Consider the following 17111-nt stretch of genomic DNA (forward strand, 5'->3'; position numbering starts at 1 on the left):
ATGTGGTATTTTTAAATACACTTGCTATTTACTTGAGACATAGTGTAGCTCTTCCATGGGACAGCCAGTATCCACCATAGTCTTTCTTTTTCAGTTGAGGTGATCTGGTAATACTAAAGACGTGAATTATCAGTTCACTTACACTTTCAAAGGAAGAAGTGTCTTCAGTTCCAAGCTGCTGCCATATGGCAAATATTTTTTAGAAGAACAGGTGCCAGAGCATGAATGAAGGTTGATTTTCTTTGTGTGCAGCATTTAAACCACACTGTTCATTTGCTACCTCTACAAGTACATTCCTTCACAGAAAAACCAGATCCCACTACATCCCAACCAAAGTATTTATTCCCCCTACTTTACGGGGGAAAATGCAAGGATAATCTGTGGGTAAAGATGACTTCCTGTTGAAGTTAATACCAAAATAAGAAAGCAATTGTCCTAAATCCCAGCTATGAACACTTTTAAGTTTCTATGTTTGTCGCTCGTGACAAGGATGAGGGGGGAATAGGCTTTGTACTGGTGAAAGAGCCAGGTTTTGCCCTCTGGTAAAAAGCCTGCTGAAGAAACTGCATGAACTTCTCCCTGAAGTCGTGACCAAGATTCATTCCAGGCAAGTACTTTCCCGTCTCCCCCTGCTTGCAGTAGGAATGCTTAACCCTGTACTCCTGAAGCCTGAACGGTGCCTTCAAGAGCACAGCCAGGTATTGGGCAGCTCTTAGCGAAGAAGCAGTATCGGGAACGGGTCCTGAAGCCGCCTCTGCTTAGAAGCATATTGACAAAACTGTACATTACAGAGGTCTAAATGAACAAAAAGGGAGCAGTAGGATTCTGAGGCCACATTAGTACTTGCATGTGTAAGTTACAACACCATCTCCTCAAGGGTGCTTTGATACTACACCCCAAGCCAGGGTGAGTGCATGCTACAGCAGACCCCGTTTTTGCATTTGACCTGGCTTCGAGGTATACAACAGTAGAAAACAGACCTTTGAGTAAAGTTATTTTTTTCATGAAAATCACTTAGTAGTAAGGAAAGTTAAGCAACAAAACTGTAAAACTAGCTGCTTCTAGTAGCAGCACTGTGCAAGTTACCAAGAGAATTCATATGTCAGTGACAGAGGAGCCACAGTTAACAAACATTCTTTATTGTCAGTCTCAAGACATTATCATAATTTGACATTTTTTATTTGTACTGTATAAAAACTTGCACTAACTCAAAGTAATAAAAGCCCAGTTAGCTCTATCAATAATCAACGATGTTTTGAGAAATTATAGAATAGCAACTAATGAATTCATCCACTTACTGATAAATAAGGTGTAACAGGTACCATTCATCATTTTGATCAGAGAGCATTTAAGGCTTTGCTTCCAACACCATTTGGGCCTACAACTTCTCAATCAATATTGCAGAAGCACCTCCTCCCCCGTTGCAAATTCCTGCCAGACCATATTGTCCTTGTTTCAACGCATGGGCCATGTGAACAACAATTCTTGCTCCAGACATGCTAAATAAAAGAAGAAAAATGTATATAGCTTAGTTTAAAGGAAATTCTTAATTTGACCCACACAGGATAGTTGGCAGAATGTAGTACTGATTCACTGGAGGGGAAAAAAAAAACCCAACAAAAAGACCAAACAAACCCTTTCATCTACATTTAGATGCAATACAGGTTATTTTTCTCTAGCTACAGTACTTGACAAGCAGCAAGCTTCTTATACATACACAAACAAAACCCCCACCTTTATGCAAAGCTTCTTCCGGAAAAGGAAACTGACTCTAAGTCAGTCTGTATATGAAAAGTATCTCTACATGTAGCAAAGGTCTTTCAAACAAGGTAGCAGATCTACCACAGAAACCAAATCCATAGTCATGATGAATTTCAAACCATTTCTTATTTGCTTACAACTTGACATACTGCAGTATGCTACTTTGGTCCACCTAATGTGCAAAATCAGACATTTAAGTTCTGTCATCAGACTGTCAAAATTAACTTTTAAGACCAAAAAAACCCCATATTCCCTTATCAGAAGCAGCTGATACTGCAACAGAGATGTCAGCACGTATTGCAGGATTATGCCTTGAGTAGTGCTTTTTATGAACCGTGAAGTACTTGTTCCTGATGTACAACACAGTTACTTCATGTCTGCATTTACTTAGATGTTTTGAAATGGGTTTTTCCTCATAGACCTGGACCTTGCAAGACTATCACCCTTAGGGAGGATTAATGGGATATACTTAAGTCATGAGTAAGTTACAGCTGTCGGGGAGCACAGCAGGTGGTCCGAGTCCTCTAACCAGAGGACAGAACTTCAAACAAAAGACCCACCACCATCCCCCAGACAATCCCTGGCTGCTGCGTTGGGTGCTTGGAGACTTTTGGATTCACCACCAAAAATGCTTTGACAAGACCTGGAATTTCACTTTGCTTATGTAAGAAAAATAAAAGTCCCTGTACCATGCCCTTCACTATTTTCGGAAGTTTACCTGTAAATTTTATTAGCTTAACTACTTGATTAATTATTACTGTTTATTCAGTCATGTTAACAGTGATTTGGTTTTAATACTTCATAGATGCATACAGCTATGGTAACAAGCAAGCTCTTTATAAAAGTAGGTGGTAACTAACTGTGAAGAGAAAAATGTGATCAGGCTCTTTTCAAGGTACCCTGAAATTTAACACCTGAACTGAGTCATTATGTACTTGACAGCAAATTTCTATCACCCTTCCTACTTGCATTAAATTTGAGAATAAAGGTAAATTGTTAGCAGCATGTCTAGAAAACAATGCCATTGTGCAAAACGACAACCAGTGCTTATTTTACTTACCCTATTGGATGTCCAAGAGAGACGGCACCTCCGTTAATATTTACTTTTTGTGGATCGATACCCAGCATTTTAATATTGGCCAGCACCACAACACTGAACGCTTCATTGATTTCCCACATTGCAATATCTTCTTTTTTCAGGCCTGTCTCACTTAGTATCTAGAAATAATAATAAGAAAAAATTAGAAAGCTAATTATAGAAGTAATTAGGTCTATTTTGAAGTCGGTGACTCAGGCTGCCCACAGTCTGATTCAGGTTCACATTTCGGAACCTCTTTGTCAGATGGGAAAAAAGCAAAATCGAGGCAATGAAGCACAAACTTGAGTTTTCACAAAAGAAGAAGTGGAGAGTACCCTATGCCAAGAATACGTTTTCATCACACTTACAGTAAGACTGCTACTACAGTAAGTACATTTAAACCGATACGTATTGCCTCACACCATACACTTGTCTCCAGCTCCTTTTTGAACTAGTCTATACTTGTATAACCGTATTTATTTTGCTTTTTAGCCATACTAGCTGCAAAGCTTCAAAAATGTAAACAAGCCCAAAGGTGGTGAAAGCAGTATAAAACAATATTCTCTTTCAAAATAGGTGTGAGAACTCTTGTTACTCTGAAGATCTGCATTCTAGCCTTGATCCTCTGAAAAACATGCGTTCTTTGTATTTATGATGTGAGTATAATTTTGATCTTAATTACAGGAAGATCCATTGAGGGTGAACCAACGATCCAACGCTAGGGAAGTTGGGGTTTTTTTCAAAAAATCACTGTTTTATTCCTACCTTGGGAACAGCATGTGCAGGTGCAATTGGGAAGTCAATGGGATCAACAGCAGCATCTGCAAACGCTGTAAAATCACAAAAGCTGTTTAAAGACCTTTTGTTTTTACCATACCTGTTTTTTATTCACGCAAGCAGCAAACCCAGCCAAGATAGAAAAATTCTGAATGTAACGGTCCATGAAATAGATACATCTAAAGTTTAGTGCCTTAAGTGAGCCACATAACAACGTTTTTGTATTTTTAATATTAGTCCATATAGAAAACTCTGTTTAGGATCAAAAGCCTGCTGGTATGACACTTGAAATTTCAAGGACTGTACTGAGAAGATGCAGCCATGATGCCTAAGGGCTCACCTTTTCTGTCCCATGAACGTCAGATAACTGGCCAAAGTCTTAGTCTGAGAGCATACTATGGGAGTATTTTCCAGGACTGTACTCAAGGATAAGCAAAGAAAAATCTTACCTACTATCCGTGCCAATGGTTTGACGTTCAGTCTTTTGGCTGCCTCTGTAGTCATCAGAACCAAAGCAGCTGCTCCATCATTCAGAGTACTGGCATTAGCAGCTGTAACAGTTCCTAGAAAAGGTAAAGCATTGTTTAAAAAGAGGGGAAAGCGTGATATAGCTCAGGTATATCCTGTTAATGGGTTTTTTTACCTTAGGCCCTTGAACATAAGGTCTCAACAATACGGTGGTATCTGTGACGCTCAGTTAACTAAAAATGAGTTGTTTTTTTAAATCAGTTTGATTGAACAAGTACAACCACACGTATTCGGATCTTTATCCAAGTGGCGGTTTAGATCATGCTTCCACGTCAGCCGCATTGCTGGCATTAACACAGAATTCCAAAGGGTTGTGAATGGGCGGCAACTTTGATTTAGCAAGAAGTATGTATCAATTACAGATTCAGGGAGGTAACAGGTAACTACGTAAAGGCACTCCAGCTCCCCCTGAAAGAAGAGCGTATGCTTGGTGGAGACCAAGGCAATAGCTAAATTGAACCCAGTCTGTTTCATTCTTTTTAAAGTAAATGTCCAAAACGGAGGTTTTCACTGGCTTAAGGTTCTTGGACCATCTTTTAATCCAAGCCAGTTCATGCTGTCGTGAAGCATGTTTCTTTATCTCAGCAGACATTTAAAAGTTAATGGACTATTGTTGGGCATTCAAGCTCTTGTGAACAGTACTCTTCACTATAACAAAGTATAATAGAATCGTTTAGGTTGGAAAAGATCTTTAAGATCATCAAGTCCAACCGTTAACCTAGCACTGCCAAGTCCACCACTAGACCGTGTCCCTAAGCACCACATCATCCTTGCACTTGGTAGAAAATTAAGCAGTTAATTTAACAATATTTACCATTTTCTTTTTGGAAAACAGCTTTCAACTTTGGAACTTTACTAAAATCAACACGTTTGTATTCTTCGTCTTCTTTCACTTCTGTATCTGGCTTTCCTGAAATTCAGATTTGGTTTAGTATTTTATAGTACAGTCCATTTTTAAGACATTCTAACACAGCACTTGGATTAAATGCTGCCTTATTTAAACAACTTACTTCCATTAAAAAAAAATGCAGATGTATGTAAAATGCATGTTAAGAACTGTGCTTACAAAAACTGGAAAAAAAAAAAATTCCTTAATCCAACTTAGAGCAAATCCATTTATACTTCCTGGTGGCTGAATGAAAAGGACAGAGAACATATATTTAAGGTAATTAATAGGGAAATTAAAACACAGACGTCCTCAAGCCATACTAGCTAAATTCAATAGCTAGTCTTCCATTTACGTAAAAAAGGAAGATATGGTATGTAACATTAAAGAAAAATCAAGAAAACAAAAGCAGATCATAGGTCGCTGACTGCTGTTCACCAGAAAGTGCGTAGCAGAAAATTCTTAGCTAATCTAAAATAAGTGTTCCTGATGTCTGCGTGTTCAAACAACACAATTTGCACTGAACACAGGCAATGTTACAGCTTTCAATGAGAAATGCCATTCATTTTATCACACCTTTCCATAATACCTTTTGGTGAAACAGTGACAGGAACTATTTCATTTTTCAATACTCCTGAATCCCAGGCTGTTTTGCTCTTAGTGTAAGAGCCTATGGCGTAAGTGTCTTGTTCCTCTCGTGAAATAGTAAACTTCTTTGCAGTATTCTCAGCACAGTTGCCCTGGGAGAAAACCAGGCACGTTAGGTTTGGTATTTCTGGAGATGTGGAGATTTTCATAGAGATATTTATGGAGATTTCTACAAATGTAGCTGAAAAAACTCAACCAGCAGATTTCCAATCAATTGTGACTAATATTTGGTGTCCATTTCTAATTTACACAGTCACGATCAAATAGTAACTTCTGGTTTTGGAATATGAATTTTGGATTTAGCAAACGTTTTCTGGATCCAGATTATTAAAGCCATGAAGGAACATTTATTACGAGGCTTTTTTTTTTTTATGTTAAAAAACTGCATGCAAAAGTTTTAAAGTGCTTAGGGTTGATGTCTTCAGAGACTGAAGATCATTGTTCAGCCACAGAACAGTACATTCACATCATCTTACTAGTGTTCATTCCACTGTTAGCTTGTCTATTCGAAAGGATACAAGGACAGGTCAACACACAGAGCTTATTTAGCCTTCAGGAGGGATCTGATACTCTAGAAACTGTACAAATAAAAGTATTTATACCTTTTGTCTAATAACTGGAATGAAAGAAGTAGAATGAAACAAATCATTTTATATATAGGTCAATCATAATCATACAATCATAATTCATTACCAATACTGTCTAAACATCTGGTGACCAGAAAAAAAAAAAAGGTATATTCATTTAGTCAACCTGAAAGATTTGTTTTTAAACAGGTTTTGTTCCACCTCTCATTTCTGTAGAAAACTCAACAAATCAACACAAAACTCCTTAGTACTGTGTTCCTCCAGTTCTTCAGACAAGCAAGTTCACTTCTATGCAGTTAAAGAATTTAAAAAAGAAAAAAAAGAATAAATCACACACAGAAGCAGTGAGGTCCGTGTCAAATATATAGATCACATACAGTAGAATACTCTTCATGCCATTTTCCTGTCCACCAGCAAGAACACTAACTGATCAATCAATAACGCCCTGCAACTGTGGATTACCGTAGGCAAAGGTCAGAAATATTTGTAAACTGAAAGTAGTCATTCTCTTTTCAAACTGTTTTTCCCTGATGCTTGTTCTTCACTATCTTCATATCAGTTGTTTTCCAAACCCATCCTAGGTTTGCAGTTGTTTGTCCAATTTAAGTTACCATGCTGATGAGTAAGCATATCAACTGACTCAAACCTTCCAACAGAAGATAGGAGATATGTACATTGGGGGAGGGAAAATAAACATGAGAGCCTGCTGAACCGTACAGAGCATGTGCCCTCAGAGACATCAAGAACTTGATTACTCCCTCCCACAGACAGAGCAAAGGCAATCTAGCAGTACCAGAATTGGTTTGGGTTTGTTTTTTTTTTTTTTTTTCAATCCCTGCTCTAGGCTATTCAGACTTCAATCAGAGACAGATAAATATTAACACACAATTTGCTATTCTGTTTTGGTCTTCTGCCTAGCCCCTCGATTACATTTACTACAGGAAGCCTGGAAATGGAAGACTTTTTCCTCCTCCATTAATGTTATTCCTCATTTCTAGGTTTGCTAGATGAAGCAGTTTCATAATAATTATAAGTGAGCTCTTCAAAGCTGCATCAGCTGCATTTAGTCTGGAGAAGAGGAGGCTGAGGGGAGACCTTATCGCTCTCTACAACTACCTGAAAGGAGGTTGTAGTGAGGTGGGTGTTGGGCTCTTCTCCCACGTAGTTAGCGATAGGACAAGAGGAAATGGGCTCAAGCTGCGCCAGGGGAGGTTTAGGTTGGAAATTAGGAAAAATTTCTTTATGGAAAGGGTGGTCAAGAATTGGAACAGGCTGCCCAGAGCAGTGGTGGAGTCCCCATCCCTGGAAGTGTTCAAAAAACGGGTAGATGTGGCACTTGGGGACATGGTTTAGTCTAGTCTAGCCTTGATTGGCTTAGAGTAGACTTGGTAGTGTAGGTTAATGGTTGGACTGGATGATCTTAAAGGTCTTTTCCAACCTAAACAATTCTATGATTCTATGATCAGGTCTACGGTTGATACTTTAGTACTGCACAGGAATATTTACCATATGGATATGGTTATAAACATCTGTCAGCCCATCTTTTACTATCAGGTCTTCCAGCTTTACGCCTCCGTAAGGCGTTGATCCTCTGCTCATCGTATAGGGAACATTAGACATGCTCTCCATTCCGCCAGCAACCATTACATCCTGCTCAAAGGAAACAAGTTAAAATTATTAATAACGCAGTGTGTTCTCTATAACTTCTTGTAGGAACAAATATTAGCAAAAGCTTAAGCATGGACACTTTCTATTTCTGAGCAGGCTTAGAAAAAGAGGGAAAAAAATCTTTATGCATTCAAAAAGCAAACAGCAGGAACAACAGCTGAAGACAGTTAATCCATCCTGATAGAACAACTGGACTTTTGTCTTGTATGCAGTTTTAGAAAGCTCCAAGAGCCATGTCAGTCTCTTGCACTTTTACTACAAAAGCTTCCGAGATCAAATTAGAAATTTTACTTTAAACAGCTTCTTTTTCTATAAATTTCTCATTTTTGTTCTTCACTTGCAGCTCCATATCCCTATGGAACAAGCAACAGTCAGCATCTAGGAGGCCAATAAGAAGAGACAGAGATTTACAAGTACCTGCAGTTTTACATAATATTGTTTCATCTTACTATGTAAAGAGAGATGACTTATAATATGGTTTTATCATCTGAAAAGGCCCAAAAAAAAGAGACATGTTAATAATTAATGATTACTGAACTTGAATTAAGCTGAATCATTATAGGCATTTCTAAATTAGTATACTTTTGAAGCTGAGACAAAGCAAATAAACCGAAAACCTTCAAACAGCAAAGCTCTAAGGAGCATAAGTATACCTACTGTTCATCAGGCTACACCCCCAAAATCCCTAGGATCTCAGGATGTGAACAGCAGACACAGTTATGTTTAATGGCATACTTGAAATATGGATAAATATAAGAAATATACACAGCAGCATGAGTCTTCGAGAGTTCAATAGTGCTGTTAATACATTAATTCAAAAAGTTTTTACATCAAAACAGCAATAAAAAAAAAAGATGAAAGCTTTTTTGGTTTCTTTAAAGACTCAGAGAAATAATGGTTTGGTTCAGAACAGATTATGAACTAGATCCAGGAACAGTGACGTGAAGTAACAATGGAAAGAAAGAAGGCTGGAGACAAACTAGGAAGGCAGATAAATCAGAAAGGCAGTTGAGATATGGAAGCAGCAAGACATCAGAGGAACAAGAGTCCCTGGCATTTCGATTCCATAAAGTAAAAGACGTGGAGACAGAGTTAATACAATTGTTTATACAATGAGGTACACTGACTCAAGCCACTGGGAACCATCCATGAGTTTCATACCACAGATACCTCACAGTCTGCAGCCAGGAAAAACAAAAAAACCCAAAATTTATAGCTCTAAGAGACTAATAACTGGCTGAGTCTGGGCTTTTGCTGAGACTGGCAGCACAGCATGTACCATTAGCTCAGTTGAAAACCCCAGTTCTCTTCAGAGCTCATGGCCTGCATCTGTCAAACCAGCCAAATGCACAACCACTCTCATGAGGTCATTGCATGTAAATTACTAAATCCAAATGTAGCTGTTTACACAGACACGCTGGGCCTGGTTCAAAGTCCAGTTACAAGACTTCCACTGACTTCAGCAGGCACTGGACAAAGTGCCATCCTCTGCAGAGCAAGGCCAAAGCAATAAGTAGTTGCTTAACTCAGCTATACTGTTATTTTCACAGAAGAGACAACAAAACTTAAATATTTTACTTTTGTTCTAAAAAAAAAAAAAAAAAGGAAGAATAGTAAGTATATTTCTCACTAATGAGCCACTTACTTTGTAAACCAGAAATATATATTGAACTGACAATATTTTCACTCCAGAGAAGGGGAGATGTTGCCAAAATGCTTTGAGTATGGAATTAAAAATAAACTTGAAATGTCTTTCTTCGCATTCACACTTCTCCCATATTCTTTGCTGCATAACATTTAACAGCTTGCTGAAGATGGTGTATTCTCCCATCCTCCCATTCAGTAATACTATTTTCCCCATTGTACAGAGAATCTTAGAACACAGCTGACAGAGATGAGCAATTCCCCTCCATCAAGCTCTCTTCAATGAAAACGCTTATTCAGCAACAATAGATTCCGCTTTTTCTAAAACAGTAAAAAAAGCCTGAAACATCTTCAATGTGCTTGGAAAAGAACATTGATTTAACATGTGTATTTAATTCATTTAAGTGTTTAAAGTGTCTGAAAGTCAAGATTAAATGTGTTTCAGTAAAAACTAAGTCTATAAAAATTTCTTCAATTTTTCAAACCAGAAAGCTTGAAAATTCCCTTAATTATTTTTTGGGGGTGGGGTGGGGGAAGAGCAGTAGGAACAGGATGTAAACACCCCCAAAAAACCAATCCACCTTATTTGCTCAGTTCTAAAAACACATCTGACAATTTCTGAACTATAATACTTACTTTTTTTCCTGTTTTAAACCAAAACACACTTAAGTGACTATAAAATTAAGGTTGCATAAGCAAAGCAAAACCTCACTAATCAGCTTTATTATCCCAAGTCAAAACACAGTTCCAAATCAAAGAGCACAGTCAGTGGTAGGACAGGATCTACAACATTTGTTGTGTGTTTTTTCCATAAAACAGCACTAAAATTCACATACCTGACTCCCACACATCAGGCTTTGTGCTGCCATCATGATCGATTTCATTCCTGAAGCACAGACTTTATTGACAGTTGTAGTGGGAGTGCAGACTGGCAGACCTGAGTCAAAGAAGTTGTACAAACAACTCTATTACTTAAAGGGTAGACTAACACTTTACTTGTGTTTCAGCAATATTTCATATGGGACTAATTTTTATCTAAGCCCAGGATGTCCAGCTTGCACTGTTTAGCCTGCCAGGGCAATTTATCCACCCTCACTCCTAGCTGCTATCCTTCTTGGAAACTCTTCTTGTCCCTCCAGACAACAGACCTGTGATAAGGGAGCAAGCAAACGAGGAATCAGAGACAGAAGATCAGAGAAGCGACTCCAGAACTATTCCCCCTCCTGACAACCCAGTGCCTGCCTCTAAGAAACATTCAAGGTTGAAAATGCATAAACAAGCTGTAGAATTCAGCAGCCAGCAACAAGACAAACCCCAGAAGTACAGGGACTCTAAACACAAGCAATACTGAACAAGACCAGAAGTGCTAGGTGTCAGTGTCATTCACGTGGTTATTACTGAGTTATTATTGAGTGTTTCATGGCAATAGCTTTGAGCTCTGCTGCGTGCAGTTTGGCTCAACACCACTGCATCACTGCCTCTACCCTGGGCTTGCTCTCTAGCATTGTGGCTCAGCTACCAGCACATCACCTCCACACCAGCAGTGAGATGGGGAAACAAGCCAGGGGAAAGAAGAGAGCCACATTCATCCCTTTGCCTCACATGGAAGCAAAAAAGTACAGGGACAGAGCCAAGAACGTATCCAGTTCTTCCCTGACCCACAGACTTTCCTAGCATCATGCTAAGGTATGGAATCCCATCCCTACAGCAAAAGGGAGAAGAAAATAATTCCTGCACCCCAATAACATTTGTGCTGCAGTTAATGTTATAGAGTGAATCCTTCCAGTGACAGCTCCAGACTCCATGGGAAGATGAGTGTAATGACATATCTGCAGTTCATGGAAACTCACTGATCCCTTAATCCAGTAAGGCTTAAGAGTAATGATACATAGAAGAAAAAAAAGTCTGTTTCATGAAAGATTCAAAGAGCAGCATCCATCGTTAGTGTGAAGTGCTCTGGAAGTAGCAGCCTGGTCTCCAATATCGTCTTCTCCAGGTGTGCAAAGACCGTAGGCAGTAGTATCCATTGTGCAGATGAAAACTGATTCCTGAGGACGCAGTTAGGCCCAGTTACATGGGTACAACATACACCCTTCGCCCACCATGGGGAAAAAAAAGCACACGCAGACTGTCTTGACAAAAGGCTGGGCACCACTCTGCTTTAACTCCTAGCTCAATAATCTACACTGTCTGCATAAAGAGAGAAAACCTTTAACCTCAGAATCAAGAGAATTAATACCTGCACCCAGGACTGCTTGTCTTGCTGGAGCTTGTCCTTGTCCAGCCTGCAAGACATTACCCATATACGCTTCTTTCACTTCTTCTGCAGGGATACCTATAAAACAAAATTGGTTTGATTCAGTATTCTTTGCACAGAAGATGTAACTTTTATGAACCTTCCCACTGAAGTTTCCTATCAGAGACTGATGAAACATGCCATGTCCAACCTGTGTGCCAAAAGCAGCACACAGGCCGCTGCTGGGTGCATCCCAGACTTCTACTCTCACACTCATGGAACATGACGACCCCCACAGAACAGAATTCCCTTGTTACCCTGCAGAACAAGCTGGTTAGCTACCTAAAGCAAACATTTCCAAGTCTCACTAGTCACCGCGAAGCTCAATTTCCATGGATGGTTAAATGCACAAAACTTTCTACCTGCCACAATTATGTCTAAAGAAACAGTTTTGTTTGTTTGTTTAACAGGGGTGAGCCAAGGCCACAGCTAGCTACCACCAGAGGGAAGAGGCCTGCTCTCCCGCTGCATCGCTTGCAACAGCCCTGCTGATCAAGTTCTTGTAATATGCTGTTTCAAGAAGCAAAATTTGTAGCAAGTTAACCCCCCTCCCCCCCCCCAAAAGACTTTTTTGCTAATTTGAATCCATCAATAGACTCACAAGGGTGTCCTACAAGCATAAGTACCCATGTAAGAAATGGGCAAGGAAAGGAAGGGCCACTGGTTTCAGCAACAAGTAGCCTTTGCATCAGCTTAGGTGTGTCATAAAACCTCACCCCAGAAAAACAATTAGCATGTTCAATTGGATTTGGATTAGCACAGATATCCCCAAGTAATATTCTGCTCATAGAAGCAGGACTTAACTTAATTCGGATTGAAACAAAGCCCAACAGTCAACTTTACTTAAATACTGTTTGTGGATAAAGACTTAAGAGTGCCACAGCAGCAAAAAACACACGGGATCTTTTGTTTACCAGGCAACTTAAAAGACAAAGACTAATACTGTTCTGAGCCAATTGATGTTTTCTTTGTCACAGAAAAAATATTTACATATACCTGCTCTGTCAATTGCTCCCTTAATTGCAATGGAACCAAGTTTAGTGGCTGGCAATGATGAAAGAGATCCTTGAAAAGATCCAATCGGTGTCCTTACAGCACTTGCTATCACCACCTCCTAAGAGGAGAAGCACGGAGTAAAAGTCACAGTCTCACACATGCACACATATACCAGCATTTTTAAAATTTATCCACTTCTTCATTCATGTCACAGCTTCCTTTTTACCGTGCAAGTGTTTCGGAGCACTATATTAATGTATGCAGCATGGGGAATAAACATGAAGAATTAGAGATCAGTGTGCAGTTGCAGGACTACAATCTTGTTGGGATCACAAAGCTGTGGTGGGATGGCTCCCATGGCTGGAGTGCTGCCATGGATGGATACGGGCTCTTCAGAAGGACAGCCCAAGGAGACAAGGAGGGGGGTACCCTTCATGTGAGTGCACTGAGCTCAGCCTTGGGATGGATGATGCTTGAAAGAGTCCCAAGGCTCTGGAGGGAGGATGAGTCAAAGCAAGCTGGTTAGTGTCTGAGGATTACCCGCTCCAAGCTCAAAAGCAGTCCATTCCAACAAGCAGGAAGACAGGTAAAAATGCCAGGAGATCTGCATGGATGACCAGAATTCATACATGAAAAGGAAGCATACAGAAGGTTGAACTAGGGACAGGGAACCTGGGAGACACTGTCTGAGCATGCAGTGACAAGGTTACGAAAGCCAAAGCCCAAGTGGAACTGAATCTGGCAAGGAATGTCAAAGGCAACAAGAAGGACTTCCAAAAACACCTAGGAGGCAAAAGGAAGTCTAGGGAAAATGGGAGCCTGCTGCTGAACAGGGCAGGGAACTTGGTGACACAGGACATGGAAAAGGCTGAGGTACTAAATGCTCTCTTTGCCTCAGTCTTCAGTAGTAAGACTGGCCTTCAGGAATCCCAGGCCCCAGAGGGGAAGTTTAGAGCAAGGAAGATGTACAAGAGGATCAGGTCAGGGAATACTTAAGCAAACTAGACATACATAAATCCATACACCCTGCTGCGATGCACCCACGAGTGCTGAGGGAGCTGGCAGATGTCTTTGTAAGGTCACTCTCAATAATCTTGGAACAGTCACAGCAATTGTGAGAGGTGCCTGAGGACTGGAGGAAAGCAAACGTCACTCCGAACAATGAGAAAATCATCAGGAGTCATCAGCATGGATTCACCAAGGGGAAGTCATGCTCAACCAACCTGATAACCTTCTACAGTGAAATGATTGGCTTGGTAGATGCAAGGAGAGCAGCAGACAATGTCTGACTAGACTTTGATAAGGCTTTCAACACTGCCTCCTGTAAGATCTTCACAGAGAAGCTGTTGATGTATGGGCTGAATGAACAGTGAGGTGGACTGAAAACCGGCTGAATGGCCAGGCCCAGAGGGTGGTGATCAGTGGCAGGCAGTCTGGTTGGAGGCCACTAACTAGTGGTGTACCCCAGGAGTCAATACTGGGTCCAGTCCTGTTTAACATCATTCAGTGATCTGGATGATGGGGCAGAGTGTACCCTCAGCAAGTTTGCTGGTGACACCAAACTGGGAGGAGTGGCTGATGTGCCAGGGGGTCATGCTGCCATCCAGAGGGACCTTGACAGGCTGGAGAAGTGGGCTGACAGGAACCTCATGAAGTTCAACAAGTGCAAGTCCTGCATCTGGGGAGGAACAACCCCAGCCACCATGACATGCTGGGGGACACACAGCTGGAAAGCAGCTTTGCAGGACAGGCACTGGGGGTCCTGGTGGACACCAGGTTGAACATGAGCCAGCAACATGCCCTTGGGGCAAAGAAGGCAAGTGGAATCCCGGGCTGCATTAGATAGTATTGGCAGCAGGTCAAGGGAGGTGATCCTTCCCCTTTACTCAGCACTGGTGAGGCCACACCTGGAGTGCTGTATCCAGTTCTGGGCTCCCCAGTACAAGAGAGACATGGACATGCTGGAGAGAGTCCAGCGAAGGGCCATAAAGATGATTAAGGGACTGGAGCATCTCACATACAAAGGAACACTGAGAAAGCTGGGACTGCCCAGCCTGGAGAAGAGAAGGTTCAGGGGGACCTCATCCTAATAACTGAAGGGAGAGAGCAAAAGGGACAGATCCAGGCTCTCTTCAGTGGTGCCCAGGCACAGGACCAGGGGCAATGGGCACAAACAGACACACAGGAGGTTCCCTCTGAACATGAGGAAACACTTCTTCACTGTGAGGGTTACCGAGCACTGGAACAGGTTGCACACAAAGGTTGTGGAGTCTCCATCCCTGGAGATATTCAAAAGCACCCAGGTCCCAGCACAATGCATAAGCAGTAGTTTAAGACATGGTGTGACATTCAGCTCTATATCTAGTAGCCCCTCAAAACAGACTTACTCTTCTTTTGCCTCTTAGTTTTAGTACTACATCAACATGTCTACCTGCTAACCTTGTGAGAGTAGCATGAGGACCTGGCACCAAAAAGATGCACATTTCAGACCTCTGGCTGCCCCCAGAAGCAATGAATACCTCCACCTGTGATGGTTTCAGTGGAAGTTAGACACAAAGCTTTACAAGGTCTCACCACAAGTTCTTTATTTAGAGAGACAAGCAAAGAAACAAAACACTAGAAAATATCTAAACAAAAAAAAAAAGACAAATTACACTTGTTTAAAACTCAAGTCTGTCTGTTTCTGTAAGCCCTTCTTCATCATGATTGACTTCAGTGACTGTAACATACTTGTCCTCATCTTTTACGTTGTAACAGCAAGGTGCAGGATAACATCCAAATAACCTCAGAGGGATTAGCTGGCATCTGTATTTTCCAATAAGGGGTAGATACTTGCATTAAGTTAGCTGACACATTTCTAACCCATTTTGTCCCACACTACCTAACAACTAGCAAAACAAAATAAAAAAGGAAATCTGACTTTTATGCCAGATTTTGCAGTAAGGTGTGACTTGGGCACAAGTCACATTGCCTACAACACAGATTTTTTGTGGTAACTTTTTAAAAAACTTCAGTGATTAAGAAACAGATTTAAAACAGTGATTTACTGCAGTCCGATGGTGCTTTGTACTTACATTTAAAGTACGCTGTGATGCATAGCCACGGCTTCTATACTTCAAAGCCTGAAAATAAGAAACTTCTCAGAATTTCATATCGAGAAAGCCAATACCATGATGTTTCAGTAATGTACTGTTTTCATTTAAGTCATTATTTTAAAAAATAGTATCTCAGAAACACTGGAAAAATATTAAATTAAAAACCATAAAATGCCTTTTAAAAAAAGTGTAGTCTAGTACACAGTCTCACCATAACATCTGTGATAAAGTATTTTCTGAAAAATAAACAGCTACTTCTCTAAAAACAAAGCCCAATTCATTTTGGCCAAGTCTGTTACGTACATGTATAACATATGTCTAAACCAGGGAGCGAGTGGTGCTATCTTGAAAAAGTTTACTAGTCCCTCTGTCTGCTTCTCTGGACTTCGGTTCATTCATTGCTATCATTAACTTCACTGCCTCTTAAACAGTGGCAGTTTGTATCTACAGCTTCATTTCATTGGCATTGCATGAACCAAAATGAGGATAATGAATTCAGAATGCTAAAACAACATACTAAAAAAAAAAAACCCTCAAGAAAGAAAAAGAGGTAAAAAACGGTATCACCTGAGCAGGCTAATTCACCAGCTACTAGCTTAATCTAATTAATCAGTGTAAAGATACATCTGTAGGTATTATTTCATATATTAACAGAATTATCTTTCAATTAGTGGTTTAAAATATGAAAAGTTTAAGCCATTTCCTTAGACAACATTTCAGTATACTGGAGACTTCTGGTCATTACTGAGCAAGAGCTAAATAAATACTGATTAAAAATAATAACTACTTAGGGACACTGCAAAAACACCATCAATTTTATATAGCAACGAATGCCTTCTGGTATTGTGTCCACAATATGAGAATTTAGTCTCTCTTTGACAACCTTCAACTAACAAAAGACAGATTTTTTTCCGACTGCTTTTCAATTAGTTTGGTTTTTTTTTTTCCTAGCTCAGGTTGTAATACCCAGTGGAAAGTTTAAGTTAAACTCCTCTCTGAAAATGAATTCTGTCCCTACAGGGCTTTAGTAAGAGGGCTTTTGACACTAAGGGTTAGTGTCAAAAAGAACCCCAGCAAAGTAACAAGCCCTTACTGCGCCACACCTGAAGATTACCTTTGTAGTAAATTGGACAAACCAGACGATACT

At 40.2% G+C, this 17111-nt stretch overlaps 1 protein-coding gene across 2 annotated transcripts; it reads right to left on the reverse strand.

Moving 5' to 3' along the window:
* Nucleotides 1-1171: 1171 nt before the first annotated feature.
* Nucleotides 1172-17111, reverse strand: ACAT1 (acetyl-CoA acetyltransferase 1). Of its 2 annotated transcripts, XM_009478153.2 has the most exons (12): nt 17079-17111; nt 15944-15991; nt 12870-12987; nt 11817-11912; nt 10414-10514; nt 7772-7915; nt 5620-5770; nt 4959-5054; nt 4066-4179; nt 3605-3669; nt 2822-2979; nt 1172-1499 (listed from the first exon to the last, which is right to left on the reverse strand). In XM_009478153.2, the coding sequence occupies exons 4-12, from the start codon at nt 11878-11880 to the stop codon at nt 1379-1381; spliced, it is 1014 nt and encodes a 337-aa protein (XP_009476428.2). In that variant the 5' UTR covers nt 11881-11912; nt 12870-12987; nt 15944-15991; nt 17079-17111; the 3' UTR covers nt 1172-1378. The 2 variants fall into 2 exon arrangements, with proteins under 2 accessions (XP_009476428.2, XP_075573930.1); XM_075717815.1 differs by lacking the exons at nt 10414-10514; nt 12870-12987; nt 15944-15991; nt 17079-17111 and having other exon boundaries at nt 11817-11906.

This window comes from Pelecanus crispus, chromosome 1, assembly GCF_030463565.1.
Source record: "Pelecanus crispus isolate bPelCri1 chromosome 1, bPelCri1.pri, whole genome shotgun sequence".
NCBI classification, from domain to species: domain Eukaryota; kingdom Metazoa; phylum Chordata; class Aves; order Pelecaniformes; family Pelecanidae; genus Pelecanus; species Pelecanus crispus.

Bases quoted from the DNA above. Each gene is read 5' to 3' on its own strand.
- ACAT1 (XM_009478153.2), bottom strand. From the start codon at position 11,880: ATGGGTAATGTCTTGCAGGCTGGACAAGGACAAGCTCCAGCAAGACAA. The intron at 10,515-11,816 runs GTATTAATTCTC...TCTTTGACTCAG, and splicing joins ACAAGCAGTCCTGGGTGCAG to GTCTGCCAGTCTGCACTCCC. The intron at 5,771-7,771 runs GTAAATATTCCT...GTTTTCTCCCAG, and splicing joins TTTATAACCATATCCATATG to GGCAACTGTGCTGAGAATAC.